Below are 21062 nucleotides of genomic sequence, written 5' to 3'. Positions count from 1 at the left end.
ATTCTAGTATTTCAGCTCTTGATATGTTCTGAAAAAAAGATAATGTTATAATGTTTTGAAACCAGGAGACCTGGGGCAGGGGAGAATCCCAACTGGCGATCCAATATTTTCAATTTTTATCTTTTGGGGTGCTGGAGTTCAAACCCAGTGCCTTGCACCTGCCAGGCAGCCCGTCTTCCCCTGGAGCTACCTCCCCAGCCCAGTGATGCAAAGTTTGACACTTCAGAAATGACAACATTGTTGATAGCAAGAGTCACCTGGTTTGAAGGGCTGGGGTTGTGGCGCCTCAGTATAGTACTCGCCTAGCACATGCAAGGCACTGGGTTCGATCCTCAGCACCACATAATAAAAATAAATAAAATAAAGGTATTGTGTCCAACTACAACTAAAAAATATGTATATATATGAAAAAAGAGTCACCTGTTTGAGTCTCAATTTAACATCCACCATACTGTGGTCCTGAGCAAGTTATTTATCTTTCAGAACCTGTTTCTTCACTTTGAATATGGGTGTTAGCACCTACTATAAAACACCATAATGCAAGTTACTGTTGATCTTATGTTGTTCTTGGTATGAATAAAAAACTGATTTTTGAGAGTGATAATTGTCAAGAGGATGATTGTTTTTCTTATACTTACTTGTTACAAATAGCAAACACCCTTCTCGAATCCATTTAGGTTAAAAGAGAAAGGGGCACATTCGTGGGCAAGATTCTGGCGGGCCTCTGGCATTTTAAGGAAATGGTCTTTAAAGGGGTCAGGAAACAGCTCTGTGGGAAAGCGCTAAACTGAAGAGCGTCAGGGACCATGGTTGGTTGTCCTGGGCACCTCTCAGGCACCCAAGATCTAGTCCTGCCACGTTCCCATGGCTCTCCTCCAGCCCTCCTGTTAGTTGGCATTGTTGCTGACTAACCAATGAAGTAGGCGTTCCAGGGTCATGTGACCATCTGCTCCATAAAGTTCTCCCCCACCTGCCACCTCACTGGCTTCCTGTCCCACCCCCCCACCCCCCCTTTCTCTTGGTGCTTTTGTGACCACAGACTGCTTCTGGTTCTCCACTGGCTTTGGGCTGATTTTCTCCTCCTGCCTCTGGCTGGACTTTCTTCTCACTCTTCAGCCTTCCCTGAGACTCCCTCCCCTGGCCAGGCCCCAGGCTCTCTGGCTCACTGGTGTAATCAGTGCTTGCTGAGTGCGTGATGTGTTCTAATCCGCAGTCACAGTGAAAACTAGGGAGGAAAGGAGAAGGAAAAGGGAGTGTTGTGCTTGCCTGGAGTCCTGTGTGTCCCAGGGAGTGGAAGAAGCTGTTCTGCAGCCTGGAATACAGGACAGATGTAACCCATTTGTATCGGCAGCATCCCTGAGGTGTTGTGCTACATGTAGCTGGCACGCAGGGTACACTGGGGTTGAAAGTTTTAGTCTAAGGAAGGAGATGGAAATTTATAGAATTTTCACACAAATGTTTGATTTAGGGCTGGGACTTCGCTCAGTGGTAGAGTACTTGCTTAGCATATGTGAGGCTCTGGTTGGACTCCACACACACACACACACACACACACACACACACAAGGTTGGTTTAAAAAAAATCCGTGTTTTTTTTTTTCCTCTTTTGAACTAAATGCCTTTCATGGATTGTCTGCTGGTTCGTTTCTTACTGATTTACTCTCAGATCTATTTCTCATCCTTTCTCACCTGCTTCTGTTGCAAAGGGATTCTGCATTTCCTAGGCTTTTCTGTTATCAGTCTTCTGTCTGGGTTTGGCCACAGGGAGGCTACTGGCCCCCTGGCAGACAGGGAAGGGGTTTGGGGAAGCTTCCTCTCTGTGGAGCAGCATCTGCAGCAGCAGCCTAGCCATCGCCTCCTGATTCCATCTCCCACCAGGGAAGTCCACCATAACTCTGGCCACCCCAGCCCTAGAGCCCCAGGTGCACCACGTCCCCTTAGACCCCTTAACTTAGAGTGGAGGCTTCCTTTTCCTGTCTCCTCCCTACTCCATCTTGGCTTCTCAGTTCTCCTGTCTCCAGTATAACTAATACCTGAGTTAAATTCTCTCTTTTTGAAATACTTAAATGGCCTATTTCTTACTTAGTCTTGGACCGATTTGGGTTGTTTTCTAACTTTTAATTTGAGACATTAATTTGGGCTTGGGTTGTACAAAAAAAATAGAGGACCTGGTAGCCATTGGTGACCACCGCAGAACTGCCTAATGGATTATTAGTGATGTCTCAATGCCTAAAATAATTTACTTTGCAGCAGTAAGCCCTCCGGTTCTAAATTTTGTTTCTTTACTTATTAGTCTTTAGAACATCATCTGTCTCCATTATGCTTGGTGAGAATTCTCTGAGGCTTATTCTTTGCAGAGATTTCATTGGTAATTCTCGAATGGTTGCACATCTTAGTTTCTGGAAAAAATTACTGATTGGGTTCTGAACCACCTCCTCAGAAATAAGATGACTTTGTTAATGCTTTATCAAAAGCAGTGAGTGCAGTCCTCCTGAATTCTGGAGACTGAATGTTTATTCTTAGTGAAAGACCCAACTCCCAGGGCTCGGTTGTTAGATTTTACAGACTGTCTGCTATGAAGAAAACCACAACAAAATTTTTAACCACTATTCAATTTGATCTGACCAGATATCTGAAAATTCCACAACAAAGCATTTTTTTATTTAAAAAATAAAACAATTATTAAGTAGCCAAGTATCTTTTAAATTGTTTGAATGAAGAAAATTCTCTTGAATCCCTATCGAAAAATAGGGATTTTTAAGATACACTTTTAATGGCTGTTCATTAAGACTTGAAAATACAACTGAAGAATAAATCTATTTGAATGGAAAAATTGCATTCGAATAGGTATAACCAGAATAATCTCTGTGGTTGTTTAGCTCTTTCTTGTCCCTTGGATAGAAGTGAATGTTGTAAATGCTCTTCCCCAACCCTCTACCTGCACTGACGGTTGGCTTGTTTGTTTTTGCTTTTTAGGCTCCGTGTACCACTTTGATAAGTCGACTTCATCTTGCATTTCAACCAATGCTCTCCTTCCAGATCCGTATGAATCGGACAGGTAACATTTTCCTTGTGGGTTTTTTTTTTTTTCCTTTCCTTATGGTTGTACACAAAGTATATCACACCATTCATGTCTTCATACATGTACTTATGGTAATGATGTCCATCTCATTCTACTGTCTTTCCTACCCCCACGCCCCTCCCTTCTCCTCCCACCCCTCTGCCCCATCTAGAGTTCATCTATTCCTCCCATGCTCCCCCTCCCTACCCCACTATGAGTCAGCCTCCTTATATCAGAGAAAACATTTGGCATTTGGTTTGGGGGGATTGGCTAACTTCACTTAGCATTATCTTCTCCAACTCCATCCATTTACCTTAAAATGCCATGATTCTATTCTCTTTTATTGCCGAGTAACATTCCATTGTGTATATATGCCACATTTTTTAAATCCATTCATCTACTGAAGGGCATCTAGGTTGGCTCCACAGTTTAGCTGTTCTGAATTGTGCTGCTATAATCATCGATGTGGCTGTGTCCCTGTAGTATTCTGTTTTTAAGTCCTTTGGGTATAGACCAAGGAGAGGGATCACTGGGTCAAATGGTGGTTCCATTCCCAGTTTTCCAATACTGCTTTCCATATTGGCTACACCAATTTGCCATCCCACCAGCATTGTATGAGTGTGTCTTTTTCCCCACATCCTCGCCAGCACTTATTGTTGTTTGTCTTCATAATAGCTGCCATTCTGACTGGAGTGAGATGAAATCTTAGAGTGGTTTTCATTTGCATTTCTCTAATTGCTAGTGATGATGAACACCTTTGCATGTATTTACTGATTGATTGTATGTCATCTTCTGAGAAGTGTCTGTTCACATCCTTTGACCATTTATTGATTGGATTATTTGTTTTCTTGGTGTTTAGCTTTTTGAGTTCTTTGTATATCCTAGAGATTAGTGCTCTATCTGATGTGTGAGGGGTAAAAATTTGCTCCCAAGATGTAGGCTGTCTATTCACCTCACTGATTGTTTCTTTTGCTGAGAAGAAACTTTTTAGTTTAAATCCATCCCATTTATTGATTTTTTTATTTTCATTCTTGCTCTATAGGAGTCTTATTAAAGAAGTTGGGGCCTAATCCAACATGATGGAGATTAGGGCCTACTTTTTCTTCTATTAGACGCAGGGTTTCTGATTTAATTCCTAGGCCCTTGATCCACATTGAGTTGAGTTTTGTGAGAGATGGTGAGAGATACGGGCTTAATTTCATTTTGTTGCATATGGATTTCCAATTTTTTTCAACACCATTTATTGAAGAGGCTGTCTTCTCTCCAATGTATGTTTTTGGTGCCTTTGTCTAATGTAAGATAATTGTAATTTTGTGGGTTAGTCTCTGTGTCCTCTATTCTGTACCATTGGTTTACCGGTCTATTTTGGTGCCAGTACCATACTGTTTTTGTTACAATTGCTCTGCAGTATAGATTAAAGTGTAGTATAGTGATGCCTGCTTCACTCTTCTTGCTTAAGATTGCTTTAGCTATTCTGAGATTCTTATTTTTCCAGATGAATTTCATGACTGCTTTTTCTATGAGGAATACCATTGGGATTTTGATTGGAATTGCATTAAATCTGTATGGTGCTGCAATTCCTTGTGGTTTTAATTGTACTGTTTATGTAGAGCTAAAAATCCTAGTGGTGGACCAGGTGCTATGGTGCATGCCTATAATCCCAGTGACTCAGGAGGCTGAGGCAGGAGGATTTTGAGTTTAAAGCAAGCCTCAGCAACTTAGAGGGGCCTTAGCAACTCAGTGAGACCCTGTCTATAAATTTAAAAATATAAAAAAGGCTGGAGATGTGGGTCAGTGGTTAAGCGCCCCTGTGTTCAGTCCTTGGTGCAAAAAAATCCTAGTGATGGGAATTCACATGCCTTTCACGCTCTGCTGAAGCTGGGCTCCTTCTGTCTGTCAAAGCCCCTCATGAAAGTGTCCCTTGTCCTTTGCAAACCTTCCGAATAAATGTTTACATATTCTGAGGATGAGTGTTTTTATTCTCATACAGAACCTCTCCCTAGAGAGGGTTTTTACACTTATCAAGCACAGAGCAGGGCTCCCATGTTTCCTGGCATGGAAGCTCCAAGTGAACAGAGCCATAGGCCAGGTGGCCCTGCCCTGCCCAAGGGCCCCCTTTCTTAGAGCTCTGGTGGCAAGGTTTGTGCTGCACACTCCTGCGGTCCTCCACGGGAGCATTTCACGTTCTTTAAAGCCCTAGCCTTCACCCCCAGAACGTTCCTTTTCTTAGCCCAGCTGAAGGTCCAGAGCGCAAGGCAATTTATTCAATCATCAAGGAGAGTTTGGAAACCGAACATATAAAGCATAAAAACATTCCAGCTTGTAAATGACAAGTCTCGGGTTCTACAAGCTCACTCCAAGTGTCAAGTTCTGTTCCACTTCACATGTTATCCTTGAGGAGGTGCACTGTACCCTCCATTCTCGGGTGGCTTTTGCTGATACCCTGCTTGGGATCCTTATTCCCTAGCAGCTGGTGTTTCTGAGCAAGGACACCTCGGAGGTTGGTTTCCTCTCTGCCTCGCTCTGATTCAGTCTCTGTCCCCTGACTTAGCTGACAGGGCTGACCCTGCAATGTCACAAGCAATGAATGGCCTCTTTTTGACAAAAGGCTCTGGCCCAGTTACAAAGAAGACAGTTGTGTCTCTGTTGGCCCTAAAACAACACAGCACCGTAACTGTGTATATCAGTCTTATTATTGTTGGAGTGATTCTTCACGACACCCTCAAAACAATGAGCAGTTTTCAAAAGCAAACATTTTATGTGACATGGTTCTGCAGGTTGGCTGAGGTTCAGCCCCTTTGGACCCAGATCAACTAGTTCAGCTGGACTAGGCTGGACTCCAGGCTTCAAGTTGGGTTCAGGTCTGTTTCGTGCATCTTCATTCCAAGACTTGGAGTATAGGAGTACAGCCCCCGGGGCATGTTCTTCTCATGGAAATGCTGGAGGAGGCTGGCAGAACTCTTCCAGGGCTCTTCCACCTGACACCTAGCATGCAGTCGCTTCTGTCCATTCTGCTAACAAAGCAGAATATAGCCAAGTACTAAGTCAGCAGGGCGGACATGTGTGATCCACCACTGGGGAGGCCCCTCGAGGTCACCTGGCAAAGTGGTAGGATATATACTCCTATCACAGAGTAGAATTGGAAGCTGTTATTCAGTCCATGAAATAAACACAAATTCCATGTAACAAAAATTACAAATGACCAATCCCTGCGGCATCATTCCATCATGGTGTCCAAAGAACTGAAAGAGTTGTTGATGGAACATATATTCTGTTTTAAAAATTCAAATCCAACTGGACGTAATGGTGCACACTGGTAATCCCAGTGACTCAGAAGGCTGAGGCAGGAGGACCACAAATTTGAAGCCAGCCTCGGCAACTTAGTGAGATCCTGTCTCAAAACATCAATAAAAAGCGGGAAGGGGTTGGGGTTGTAAATCAGTGGTAGAGTGCTTGCCTAGCATGTGGGAGGTACTGGTTCAGTCCTCAGCACCACATAAAAACAAATAAACAAAATAAAGGCATTGTGGGGGGAAAAAAATGGTAGGGATATAGCTCCATAGTAGAGGACCCTGGAGTTTCATTCCCAGTAACTAACACACACACACACACACACACAGAGTTCTATGGCAGAATGCTGTCTTTGCTTCTTATAAACCAGTGATTGGCAACCTGTTTCTACAAAAGGCCACATAGTAAATATTTAGGCTTTGAAGGCCGGTGAGCTTCATTGCAAGTACTCAGCTCTGCCTTAGTAGAGCTACAGCAGTCAGGAAGATACCAAGCCTATACAGGTGGCTGTGCTCCAATAAAACTTTATTTACAAAAATGAGCAGCAGCCAGATTTGATCCTTGGGCTTTAGTTAGCCAGTGTCTGGACAAACCACTTTGTTGGGAAGTACTTGTTGGAGGGCTGGGGATATGGATCAGTTGGTAGATAGAGTGCTTGTCTCAAAAGCACAAGGCCCCGGATTCAATCCCCAGCAACACAAAAAAGAGGAGGGAAGTAATTATTCCTATTAACTGTCACTCCTCCATGTAGAAGATTCATCTTGGGGTTTAACTGAAACAGTCTTCCCCTCCTGACTGTTGAACCATGATGCAAAGAAAAGATCACCAACTCCAATTTTAAATCAAATTAAAGCAAGCTTATATTGTTTGCACAAATAAAGCTGGCCAGGACTGTCTCTCCCTAAGCTGGGCTAGAGATCAGCCCCCCAGCTCTCCAGGTTAATGATCTACATGGCATGATATTTCAAGGTAGGGAGTAAATTCAGGTCCCAACATCAGAATTTATGATGCGCTCTTGAGGTTTCAGAGAGGATCGTTATCTGGTCGGGGGGAGCCAGGATTTATGAGGTGCCACTAAGGTTTTAGAGAGGGTTGTTATCTGGTCAAGAAGAGCCAGACATGGGTGAGTTCAGAGCATGGGCAGGAATTCCAGACAAGTTTAGAAATCTCAGTAATTTATAGTAAAACAAAAATTAACTTTTCATGACTTTGTGATGAGATGGCTCCCAATCTTAAGATGGAATTAGGCTGGGTTCATCACTGACATTGACAAACTTGGGTATAGTTTTAACTAACTTTGGAGACTGATCGACTTGTCCAATCAGACTCAAAATTGTCATTCACCATCCACCAAAAGAAAATCGCTGCTATAGCAAGTCCTGGGTAGCTTTATCCTGCTATTTCTTCCTTTTCTGATGTTAAAATGTTGTGGTTTAACATTTTCTTCCTTCTTTTCTTCTTTGTTTGGTTATTAGGAACTGATATTTTGGATCCAGTAGCCATATTGATAATTTGGTAGTTGACGTAAAGAGTGACATATCACATTTTTAAAGTCATTATTTTTTCCCCCATGTAGGGTTTATGTTGCTGAGTCTCTCATTTCCAGTGCCGGAGAAGGACTATTTTCCAAGGTAGCAGTGGGACCGAATACTGTTATGTCTTTTTATAATGGAGTCCGAATCACACACCAAGAGGTGAGTGGGGAGAGGTGACAAGCTGTGAGACTGGTTAAAGCGTTTGTTTCAAACAGGGTCCCTTTAAAGTTCCACAGCTAATTCATAGAAAGGGGGACAGTGCTATCCCTGAGACAGTAACTGCTTTGTACAGGACACACCCAATGTCTGGAAAATTGAGATCCAGTCAGATTCTGTCAGTAATGGATTCATGACCTTGGGCAGGGTGCCCTCTAGGAAAACCCCTTCTCCTGGTAGTGCAAAAGCTATACGCAGCCTGTGTCTTGCTGGGAAGAGTTCGAGGTGCTGATAGAATGTGTCAGTTGAATCACCTCTTCCCTTTGAGACACAAACTTTGACATATTGGACGTATGTTCTGGGTTTTTTTTTTTTTTCTTTGTTTTGTTTTGGTTTTTTTCTTCACTTCTCAGCTAACCTCTTAGTGTTTGCTTAAGGGCAAAATTTGAAGCCTTCTGCCCCGTGAGTGACCTCCATCCCTGATTCAGTTTCACTGTGTGGGACTGAAGCTTACGGCGAATGTTTCACATTCCTATCTCCACTTTTTCACTCATCCCTGCCAAACCATAAAGAACAAAAAACCATGAGATATCACACATGCAGAGCAGGTGCACCAGCCAAGGACAGTGCACTCCAATGCAGCAGGGTCCCTGTGACCTCTGAAGGCACTCCAGAAAGCCCAAGAAGTTCAGCATATGAACAGTGGCTTCAGGAAAATGATACATTACAGGTTGAGGGTTCCTTATCTGAAATGTTTGGGACCATAAATGTCTGGGGTTTGGGATTTTCTCCGATTTTGGAATATTTGCATATACATGATGAGATCTCTTGGGGACGGGACCCAGGGCCTCGCACCTGCTAAGCAAGTGCTCTACCACTGAGCTGTATCACCACCCACTTCTCCCAGGGAAAGGAGGTGGGGTGGGAATGCATCAGACATAACTAGCCTATGTTCATACATGAACATCCATTTGATGTTCCTATTTTATTTATTTATTCATATATTTATTTGCCTCGTCTTCATCTACTCCCTACTCCCCAGCCCCCAGAACTGGGAGATGAACGCAGGGCACTTAACCACTGAACCACATCCCCAGCCCCTTTTTTAATTTTTTATTTAGAGACAGGATCTCGCTGAATGGCTTAAGGGCTTGCTAGGTTGCTTGAGGCTGGCTTTGAAGTCGTGATCCTCCTGCTTCGGCCTCTTGAATTGCTGGGATTATAGGCTTGCACCACCACCTCAGCTTTCATCTACTTTTAATTCAAGTTATCTAGTTAGATTTTTGTGTGTCTTTACAAGGGAGGGAACTCAATTTTTCTATATAAAAATGAGGGGGGGAAATCAATGAAAAGTAAATTGAGTTGTCTGCTTGCACCCTCCATGTGTGGAGAGATGTCTTGGGTTTTGTGTTTGTTTTTCCACATCTATAATACTCAAATTATGAAGTTTAAGGAGAAATGAGTTAATATCTCTGGCATCTTATGAGCTTTGAGAGATAGGCACCCTCGAATGCTCACTGTTTTGTTCCCTGCAGGTCGACAGCAGGGACTGGGCCCTTAATGGAAACACCCTGTCCCTCGACGAGGACACAGTCATTGATGTGCCTGAACCCTACAACCACGTATCCAAGTACTGTGCCTCCTTGGGACACAAGGCGAACCACTCCTTCACTCCAAACTGCATCTACGATATGTAAGTGGGGCCCTGAGCTGCTGGATGCATCTATGCCTGGGGCCCTGGGACTGAGGAGCACCCTTGGGAAGTGTCCCTACATCTCAGATAAAAGATGCCCCATCAGAATAACCAAAGGGCCTCTGCCACAGGCCTGTGTTATGACTCGAAACTCAAAATCTGAACATCCCCATTAGATTAGACAAAGGGGGATGAAGGGAAGGGAGGGGATGGGAATGGCAAAGACAGCAGAATGCATCAGACATAACTTTTCTATGTTCCTATATGAATGCACCACCAGTGTAACTCCACATCATGTACAATTACAAGAATGGGAAGTCACACTCCATGTACGTATACTATGTCAAAATGCATTCTACTGTGATTTGTATCTAAAAAGAACAAACAAACAAAAATCCGGACATCCCCACCCTGTGGCCTTGGCAAGCCAAGAGATAGACAAGTGCTTCCACAGTAGGACATGCCATAGGAAGAGTGTACTTAGCGGTTGTTGTTTTACTACTGCCCTTTTGTCCTTCAGTTTTCTCACTTGGGGCTGGGGGGTGTAGCTCAGTGATGGAGCACCTGCCTAACATGCATAAGGCCCTGGGTTTGAGCCCCAGCAATGCAAAAAAACACAAAGGATAAAATAAAAAATTTAGGATTATCTGAAATTACTCTGTACAATGGAGAAAGTTAGGAAACCCTTTTTATGATGTGAAAGGAAGAGAGAAATAAAATCCTAGGCCAAGGGCATGAAGTTTCATAGAAGAGCACCATAAAATCAGAACCCCAATTATCTGATAATAAAAAGGCATGAAGTACTGACACCTGCCACAGTGTGATGAGAGTTAGCTGCATTACGCCGAATGGGAGAATCAGGTCACCAAGGCCACATATTGGGTGATTCCATTTGTATGAAATGTCCAAAGGGGGAAATCCATGGAGACAGAAAGTAGACTAGTGGCTGCCTGGGGCTGGGAGGTCACCTAAGGAGTGACTGCTAATGGGAGTGGGGTGTCATTTGAGGGCAATTAAATTTCCAAAATCAGATGATGGTGATCAATTCACAACTTTGTGAATATTTAAATACCGCAGAATTGACTACTTTAACAGGGTGAATCTTATGTGCGTGAATTATATATTAACAAAGCTGTATTTTAAAAAGTCAAATACCCTGTCCCCCTTGGTGTTCAAGCCTGCTCTTCCATCTGCTCGTTGACTCTCTTCTTGGAAACCTCCGTTGGTGCGGAGCTTACTGTTATCCACAAAGGCAATTGAAAGAGACGGCATGAAATTTGCCTTTGGGTTCTGAGGACTAGCAGGTTTCTTTTATTGAGCCTAAATGGGTTTTCCTATAATATTCAGCCCTCCGTCCTAATTGTCTCTTTCCTGTGGAATCTGTCACTCTCTCTTCTACATGATAGCGCTGCAAATATTTTAGCAGCTTTCACAAGCCCCCAAATGTCCTCTTCCCAAAGCCAAGCATCTCTGACTGTTCTCTGAAGGATACAGCTGGGCTTCTCTGTTGCCTCCTGAGCTTGGCCTGAGCCTGCCAGCTTTTCCTGAGAGCCAGTGAGCTGCACCTGACCTTTTCTGCTTCATTATAACTGCAGCTCCTCAGGTCACCCAGGTTATTAGCATAAGCAAGAGCAGATCGTAGGCAGTTCATGTGCAGGGAAATTGCCAAGAGTTGAAGGTTCCTCAGGAATGTCTCCTCTTGCATCCCTGAGATGGCTTAAAAAATCATTCTGGCAGTAATCTGCTCTCTTTGGCAGCCAATAACAAGCACTGGAGCTACAACTTCTGTTCAAAGAGCAACAGAAATGGCAAAGGACATGTGTCAAGTGAAATGAAACTGACACTGTTATTAACAGCAAGGCTTTCATAGCCAGTGCATGAGCCAAAGCATCAACCCAAGCTGCACACAGTGAAACAACAAGGCCCCTAAAGCATGGGAACTAACCATCATAAATGCCACTGAGACCACTCCTTTAAAACAAACTAGCTCTATGATTCTATTGCAAGGACATGATTTTTCACACCAGAAGGAAGAGAGCACAGGAGATAAGAGAAAGTTCTATTGGTGCAAATGCACAAATGCAAGTCTCTTTACTTGGAAGGGCTTTTTTTTTTTTTTTTTTTTTAATACTGAGGATGGAATTCAGGGCTTCATACCTGTTAGGCAAACTCTCCCCACTGAGCCACATCCCCAACCCATTCTGCAAGTTTTGCTTTGGTTGTTGGTTGGTTGATTGTTTTGCAAACTCAGTGTGATCAAACTTTAGTTATTTGGGGTCAGGGGAGGACTACTTGAATACTAATCAAATGTGACATTCAGATTGCAATGCATGGCATTGATTTATTTCCCAACACTGGTATTGTTACATACCCTTTATATATTTAATATAAGTAAAACAACACTTTCCTAAGCTGTTTTAAATGTAACCAGGCACAAAATGTCAAATGGACACAGACAAGATCTTTCCTAGCTGTAAATGTAGGTAACATGTGGACAGGGGTCAAACTGCTTAGCACAGAGGTTTGGGTTGATGGCCAATCATGCAGCTGAAAATGGTCAGTAACTACTCTGGGTACTTTTTTTTTTTTTTTTTTTTTGGTGGTGGTGGTGCTGGGGATCACACCCAGGGGCTCACACAAGCTAAGCATATACTTTATCACTGAGCCACACCCCAATCCTCACTCTGGGTGCTTTTCATGCATTGTCTCATTTGATCAGCCCAGGAATTCAAGAGCCCACTTGTATTACTTTCCAGATTTCAGACCAGGAAACGCAGATCAGGAAGGCCCAGGGGTTAGGAATGCCCTCTCCAAGGATCAACACTGAAATAAGTTCCTTCTTTTCAATCTGCCCATTATCTACTCTGAAAACATGATGATGAGCAGGAGAATGGAAATACAAGAGGATCATAGAAACCCTGTAGGCCCGGAAAAGGCAACCCAGCATTTTTTCAGTGGGTCAGAAGATTAATCAGAGCTCTAGTTCAGGAGTGCAGTTTTTCCTTCATCCTGAAAGAACATGATGGAAATTATGATGAACATTTTAATTTACAAAGTTGTGATTTTTTAACAAGGAATTCCTCAATCCCTGGTGCAGGCATCTCCTTTGTGATGGACACAATCTGATACTACTGTGTGCTTACATGCTTACACATGCTCATACACACATGCACATTCACATACAAGTTCTCACATAGGCATGCTCACACACACACACACACACACACACACAGTAACTAATATTAGTCAAGTCCTCTATTGTACCAGGATTTGTGTGGGGTGCTTTCTATGTGTGACCCCATTTTGTCACCATGATGACCCCATAGGGTAAGTCTTACTAGTATCATTATGATTTTATAGATTAAGAAAGCAGGATTCAGAAATACAAGGTGGAGGGGCTCGGGGTATTGCTCAGTTGATAGAGTGCTTGCCTAACATGCACAAGGCCCTGGGTTCAATCCCCAGCACCACCACCAAAAGAGAGAGAGAGAGAGAGAGAGAGAGAGAGAGAAATACAAGGTAGAGTTTCCAAGAAGACCCAGTAATATGTGTGGACCCAGGACTAACAACAGAGTCTTTTCACCCCAAGTTAAGCATCCCTTTGGTGAAATAGTATTTTATCATAAAAGAGATGTTCGTGATGTTTCATAAAAGGGACATTTAACCTGGGGTCAGGAGACTCTGGTGTTAGTTCTGGTGGACATTGAGTCCCCTTTGGTGTGAGGTAGAGGTTGCTCCTTTTTATACCACATGGAAGATAGCCCAAAACCTCAGATGCTCCTATCTCCACCACCAACAGAGGGAATCAGCCAAACTATCATATGCACCCCAACTCAGGGCCCTTTGTTTAACATATGACTATAAGTGAATGAGATTGAGTTGGCCAAATGCATATAAAAATAAAGTAGATTGCTCTCTGGCCATGTTGGTCTTAGATCCCTTTCAGCAACTGTCAGGGGAGCTAAGTCCATTACTTATTTAGGCACCTGTTGTGCAGGGCGCTAGGCAGGTGAACAGTGGTGGGAACCTGTGGCAAGTGATTATAGAGTGTTAACCCCACTTCTGGTTCTGAGAGGATTTTACTAGGAGGAGATATTGTTCCCTTCACAGGATGCTTCCCACGAAGGGAAATATGGAAGAAGCAGGTAGGCAGAAAGGTCTAGACTTCCCTCTTGGGAAGAAATCTTCATCTATTCTTATGCTAGAAAGTAATACTTCCTCTCTATGGATAGGGTACAATACAAGTGGGGTTTTTTTTGCTTTTGAAAAGCCACAAGGCTGTCCTTACAATTCCAAAAACGCAATCTGATCAAGCCTTCTTTCTGCTTGAGAAATAGCCAAGGAGCCTGATGCTACCAGGCAGTGAGCTGAACTGTGGGAAGCTGCACGGGATCTCACTTTTCTTTAAGGACAGGTTTTTGTTGTTGACCCTGATTGTTGCTTTAGAAATACAGAGTGCCATAGCCCAGTGCAGTGGCACATGCCTGTAACCCAGCAAATAAAGAGGCTGAGACAGGAGGGTCACAAGTTCAAGGTCGGCCTCAGCAACTTATCGAGGCCCTAAACAACTAAATAAGACCCTGTTTCAAAATAAAAAGGATGGGGAATGTGGCTCAGTAGTTAAGCATCCCTGGGTTCCATCTCTGGTACCCCCCCCCAAAAAAAAAATAGAGGGCCCAATATGCTCAAAACGGAAGATAAAGCAGTGCTTTTCAAACTTGAATATGCCAGTGAATCTCCAGGTGTTGTTAAATGCACATTCCCACCTATGTCTAGGCATGGCTGAGATGCTCTAGTCTAATGAGCGCCCAGGTGAAGCAGAAGCTGGCTGACCTGTGCGTGCACCTCCAGTGCCCTCCAGCGGTGCCCAGGCAAGAGCACATGGGCTCATCTGCGCTGGCCCCTCGCTGGCCTTTGCCTGTCCCTCCCAGGTCTGGCCCTGGCATGACCGTGTGCATCTTGATGTCTAGGTTTGTCCACCCCCGCTTCGGGCCCATCAAATGCATCCGCACCCTGCGAGCAGTGGAGGCCGATGAGGAGCTCACGGTTGCCTACGGCTATGACCACAGCCCTCCTGGAAAGAGCGGGCCTGAAGCCCCCGAGTGGTACCAGGTGGAGCTGAAGGCCTTCCAGGCCACCCAGCAAAAGTGAAAGGCCTGGCTCCGGAGTCCAGAGACCTGGAATAGAAACTTGGATCTATGCACTACGTTTATCCAACAATGGGACAACCAGGGACTGCTCATGCTGTGACATCACATCCTCTCACCCTGCGTTAGCAACGACTTTCTCGCATACTAACTAGGTTTGACTGTATTACTCATACCAGATTTAAAATTAGCTAGCCTTGCAACAACGTCTTACTGAGAGGTCTTGCCGAGCGCTGACACAGACAGCACCATGTACTTTGGTGGTTCAAGTCTAAACCTGTACCACGTTCAGAGATGCCAAATGATTAGACTGAAAAAGGGAAAGGGGTTTTTTTTCAGTCATTTTTTTTTGTCGGGGGTTTTCCATGACGTTTTTCCTACGGCCAAAGCAGACTGTCGTTGCGCTTGCCTTTGTGCCGTGCTGGAGTAGAGAACGACGACATCTTTATTCTCTCAATGTAGGATAATTTGCCTTTTAACCTTTGATCTGTATCTTGCAATAGAATGGCTTTGTTTCTTTTCCTAGTGAACAGAAGCCCACTTGAGTTACTCCTCTCATTCCCTATCATAGATGCCCTTCACAGGAGAAACTTCCACATGGATTCTGCATCCGTGGCAATGTGTACGTCTCTCTGGTTCTTTCTATATCATTATTTCATTATTATGTCCTAATATAAGTACTGGCTCCTAAGGCCAGGATATTACTATAGAATTATTATTCTCGCATGTAAACAAAGATATCTTTGCTTTCAGATGTGAGAAGAAATGAATTTGCTTTGTTTGCATTAAGTTATGGAAGAGTTGTAATATATACCTTCAGAAAGAAGAGAGGAAAATTAGTTATTTCCAAGCAGTAACTGTGGCAATTTTGCAATATCTTCAATAGTGCTAGTGACTCTTTTTTCTCCCTGGGTGCACATTACATGTACATAACCTAGCACAGCCTAGCTTGGGGTGCCCAGTGCATTGAATTCAGAAGTCAAACAGAAAACTTGAGTTCTAACGCAGAATTCAAAAATTTATTTTAAATCAGTACTATGAAAGCAGACATACTGATCACTAGGTACAAATCAAACCTTAATGCTAAAACTCTTCCTCGTTGTAATTTCAAAGCACTTACCTGTAAGCTAAGAGTTCACACCTGCATACTTTAAAAGCATTATTGATAGCATTTCAGCCATTTCACAAGCCATGTATAATCACCACTACAGAAATAAGGAAAAAAAAAAAAACCTGTTTTTTAGTTTAGCATATTAGATCTGTAACATAACTGGGGTTGCTCTGAGTGAATTCTGAGAGCTGTCATTTTTGATAAGCCCCCTCATCACATGCCATGGCTCTGTCTTCTTTAGCTGCCTGGACAGATGAGGTGGCTGGAAGGCCTGGGAGCAGCAGTTGTGCCAGTCTGCAGCTGTCAACTGTGCCACCTGTCACCTCTGTCGGTTTGGTCTTGAAAGCTAATGCCTTCCAAGTTGTGCAGAGAGCTCCAGCAGATGAGAGATGCTTGCTGGGAGTGGGAGAGAGTGAGGAACCCGGCAGAGGAAGTTCCCTGTTGGTTGTCAGTGACACGTTGTTCTCACCAAGCCTTTGACAAAAGTGCTTGATTCGGGGCTGCTCCCGATTTTTGGTTGAGGCGGCCTCTGGGCTCAGGGCTCAACCCCCAGGACAGTGAATGACAGGGCTGCTCTTCTCTTTGCAAGGACAGGCTTCCTGGAACATCCAGCTGCCTCCTCTGCAGCTAGATGGCAGTGGTTTCCGGAGAATCCAGTTGGATCCCTGTTTATGAGCTTGAGCTGCCAGTTCCCACAGGAGAGGAAGTTGTCAGGCTTCCAGAAAGATCTCCCAATAGAATTTTTACATGAAAGGCACCAGGATAGGATTGCTTCTATTCTGTAGAAAGAGACTGGTCTGTGAACTGTGACAGGTGGGCCAAGGCTCTGGATTTGTATTTTGATAGGTGCTTTAATTTAAATGTGTCCCAAAGTGAGTGACTGTCTTCAGGAGAAAGATGGCTTTCATCCACCCTGTCATGACCTTGGGCAGTGGAACCTGGGCTGGAGGGGAGAATGCAGGTCACGCCTCCTCACAGCTGGCTCAGTCATTTCGTGCCTGAGGATGGGTGGGCCTGAGGGTGGTTCCAGTGGGGTATCATTTCTATTCTAAAGGGCTATTCTTATCCCATTCAAATGGGATTTTTTTAAATATATATTTTTTTGGATAAATGGGATTGGAGAGTTGTAAGTTAATTGATTAACCAGATAATCAATTCTCCACATCAGTGAATGCTCACAGTCTGGGTTTAAAACCTAGCGGTTGTCTGTGACCTTGCAACAAATCAGAGGAAAGAGGAAATCTCTCTGTGTCTTTCTCTCTCTTCTCATACTCACCTGTCTTCTAGCTCTTGTGTCTCTTTCCTCTTCCCTGTCCGTGCATGAGAACTGCCTGGGCTTCCGTGTGGAATGATAGCGCCAGCCCATCTCTTTCTCCATGCAGAGAGCCTCTCCTCTCTTACTAGTCTGTCTGTCTGTCTGTCTGTCTGTCTCTCTCTCTCTCTCTCTCTCTCTCTCTCTCTCCCCCCTCTCTCTCCTTCTCTCCCCCCTCTCTCTCCTTCTCTCTCTCTCTCTCTCTCTCTCTCTCGCTCCCCCCTCCCTCCCTCCCTCTCCCTCCCTCTCTCTCCTTCTCTCCCTCTCTCTCCTCTCTCTCTCTCTCTCTCTCTCTCTCTCTCTCTCTCTCTCTCTCTCTCTCTCTCTCTCTCCTCTCCCAAACTTCTGACTGTCACAGTTGGCACTCAGGGGTTGGAGATTCACTGTGTTGGAAGGTAGGTGAAGAAGTTGATGGGGGGGGGGGGGCTGGGGGGTTTCCATGAAGAATTCACTGTTGAGGAGGTAGGGGTTTGCTCCTTGGTTGAACCAAAGTGGAAAAGCTTCAGAATGTATTTTTCTGCTTTACATGCTTTACAAAAGAACATAGTCAGGAAGCAACCGAATCAAGTGGCCTTAGCATAGTATCTCCCACATATGGTGCAGAATAAGGACTTGTGCTCTCCCAGAAGAGCCAGCACCTGTGTGTGCATGACACCCTGGGGTCAAGGGGATTCACTCAGAGCTCTCAAGCCAATCCCTGCATGACTAGACCTTGCCTTAGCATCTTTTCTATTATGAATATTATCTTGTGTTAGAGTTAGGAATAGGAACTAATCTGTAAGAGCATGTCCCCAAATTGGCATTTGTGTGGACTAACAAGAGCAACAGGGAGGATTGAATTTCTGATACAAAGAAATGGTGAAATTAACAGTGACCGAGAGGAGGACTTGAGCTTTGTAGTACCTATTCTGATTTTAACCAGCTTCACCCCTGGTCTTCTGAGCACCTGAGAAGGGAACTCGTTTTTCAAGATCTCTTTGGACCTCTCTGGGAATAGAGTTCAACCTCTTTGCCCTGTAGGTTGATCAAACTTGAAAAACTATTTCCTCATCATGAATAACCTGAAATAGCCAACAAGGTCAAATATAACCATTTGCAACATTTAATTGTAACAAAAGAAGATTCCACTGGGCTGGGGACTAGCTCAGTGGCACAGCATGTGCCTAGGAAGTCTGAGGCCCTGAGTTTCATCCCCAGCAGTGCGGAAAAAATAAAATTGCATTAGTTGTGAACAGTGAAGTAAAGGGTTGTCTTAGTGAGACAGTATGTGGCACTTTTAGTTATTTTTATTTAATATGTAAAAAATTAAATCACTCAGTGCAAAATGCATTTAAAATCCTCCAAGAAGACAGAGTTCTCTGTTTTGTTTTCAAACCCTTGCCTCAAGTTCCGTGTTAAGAGTAGTGATTTAGAATCTAGACATCTTTTGTTGTAGAAAAACAAGCAAAACTGTGTTGCAAGATGGATAGTTGTAATGTTAATTTGCCACAGATCAAAGGTTCACAAAATATATTAAATTTACATGTACTTGAGGTACCTCAATAGATTGTTTCTTTTCTTGGATCTTTCCTTGAGGAATTTGGAGCTTTGGTGTCAGGTTTTTGGGTTGTGTTTTTTTTTTTTTTTTTAATTCTAAATTTAATTTTTTTTTCTTTTGCCAAATGTGTGCGTACATATTCAAAGCAATGAAACGATTTCAAGCCATACAACCACGGGGGTGGAAACCCTTTTCAAAAATTTTAATGTGTTTGTATGTAAATAGATGTTTGTATGAAATATTTTCATGGTAGAATGAATATATTTAAATGAAGTTGAATTATTCCAGTGCTATTTAAACACATTACAAAAAATTTTGGTGAGAATTATCTGAGTCTATTGAGATATAATGCAGATCAATTTTGATTTTTAAAAATCAAAAAGCCTACGCACGACTCTGACCGAGGCAGCCTCCTGTCGGTCTGTCCGTCTGTCGGTCTGTCCGGAGAGAGCCCCGTAGGCTTTGCCAGTGCCTCCGCCGCTTCCTGGTGGTTAGTTTGGTGCTAATGAAGGTGTGTCCGCCTTTCAGTGACTCACTAGGGGCCCGGGAGCCAACCCAGGGCATTTGAGACACCGGTGCAGTATCCGGAGCACAATTTCTTTGCAGGGCAGCAGAATCAGAAGCCAGACCTGGCCGGGTGAAGCCCGGCCACCAACCGCCACCCCTACTGCCTAGTCACAATGTCAGGGAGGCTGCCCTCAGTGGAGTTGGGGCTCAGACCCCAGGGTGGGACTTCACGGTGTTGCCAGCGATCCCTGCCTTCTGACCTCCACCTCCCAGGGAGGAGGGGAAGGCAGCCGCCGGCCAGGGGCGCATTTCTCAGCACAGCCCATTCCCTGTCTCAGCTCTGGAAGACTATGCACCCCAGCACCAAACTTCCAACCAGAGAGAGAGACGTCCTCGGATAATGGGAATCCTTGCTTCCTCTGTCTGTGACTTTACTCACAGTTGTTAGAAGTCATCCAAATATCAAGACCACTCCCATCCCTAGGCATACCTCCCAGCCCCCTGCCTCTTGAGTTACTGGGGGAAAAAAAAAATCCTTTATAGTGACATTGGACTTGAGTGGGTTGTTTTGTTCTTGTTCATTTTGGTCCTGGATATAATGAAATATAAACATGACAAATTTTCACTGTGTATACTAGCAATATGAACACACATGCCAATGTCTCCTAACAGATCTTCTTGGTTACATTTCGGGGTTACTCTACTTCATCTTGATTGCTGTATGGAGAAATGACAGGGATGACATAAATGCCTGCTTATTTGGTATAAGAAAGTTATGTCCATGATTCTGAGCTCCCTACTTTAAAAGTTTTTCCTCTCTGTTCTCTTTTTCTCCTAAAAATGCATTTTTTAGTTTGTGAGGTATGTTTAAGGAGTGAAAGCCAGGGGGATGCTTCCGGCAACCAAAAGTCAACCCCATCTCAGTTAAGAAGCATCTTTGGTCTTTTGTGGAATTTGAACAAAATCTATGAGCCTTATTCAATATCTATAATTCTATGATTTTTTTAAATTATGGGAAATTAATGGAAGATGTTTACATGAGTAATGTTTGCCCTTACTGTGTTATGAATGAATTTTTTGTAGCGTGTCTGGGTGCATGTGCAAGAGAGTAGGAAAAATGTTTCTGAAACAAAACTTGACAAATATTTGTAATGAAAAGTAAATTTAAAGATTGCTATAATTGCGCTATAGAAACAATGCAAGTATTAAACAAAATATACAATCATCCGCCTTTGTCTTTCTTTGGTTGAAAAAACAATGTTATTGTCCTGTAACTAAATTACTAAAAACTTTACATTACAAATTGTTTAAAAATGCTCTTCAGCCTTTTCCACTTTCAAAGCTTTGCAGTAAGATCTGAGGAGGAGAGCAGGAGGGGAAGGAAGTAGCTGAGTCCCCAAATACTCATGAATCTTGAATCATTAGCCACAGCACCAGAAGTGAACACATAAGTGTTAAGGAAACTCATCTGAAAGCTAAAAAGCTTCAACTTATGGCTTAAGGAAAATATTTTAAAAAGGTCAGACGTTGCAGGAGATTTTGGCAATCTTATGAGGCATTTGGGGTGAAGAACCCAGGAACTTATTTCTGCCCACTCACAATCTACATTTCTAAACCATCCCCTCCACTATTCCCAAAACACAAAAGCCAACGACAGAGAGAGTCGAAACAGTGCTGCCCTCTTGGCTGGGTCACCAGGACCCCAAAGCAGTT

General features: G+C 43.6%; 1 protein-coding gene across 2 annotated transcripts in view; it reads left to right on the top strand.

The window, feature by feature from the left end:
- The window catches only part of Setd7 (SET domain containing 7, histone lysine methyltransferase), a 74688-nt gene that overhangs the window by 28685 nt on the left and 24941 nt on the right, over window positions 1–21062 (top strand). The window contains exons 5-8 of one of the 2 annotated variants that reach the window (XM_026386185.2): window positions 2976–3057; window positions 7928–8045; window positions 9578–9735; window positions 14706–20574. In XM_026386185.2, coding sequence (XP_026241970.1) covers window positions 2976–3057; window positions 7928–8045; window positions 9578–9735; window positions 14706–14886 — 539 coding nt within the window. In that variant the 3' untranslated portion in view covers window positions 14887–20574. Of the gene's footprint in view, window positions 1–2975; window positions 3058–7927; window positions 8046–9577; window positions 9736–14705; window positions 20575–21062 lie in introns of those variants that run through there. The other variant, XR_003300552.2, reaches the window with a different exon arrangement.

The sequence above is a fragment of the Urocitellus parryii genome, chromosome 10, assembly GCF_045843805.1.
Source record: "Urocitellus parryii isolate mUroPar1 chromosome 10, mUroPar1.hap1, whole genome shotgun sequence".
NCBI lineage: Eukaryota > Metazoa > Chordata > Mammalia > Rodentia > Sciuridae > Urocitellus > Urocitellus parryii.
Note: the sequence above shows the minus strand (reverse complement) of the source record. Positions and strands in the feature narration are given on the sequence as shown.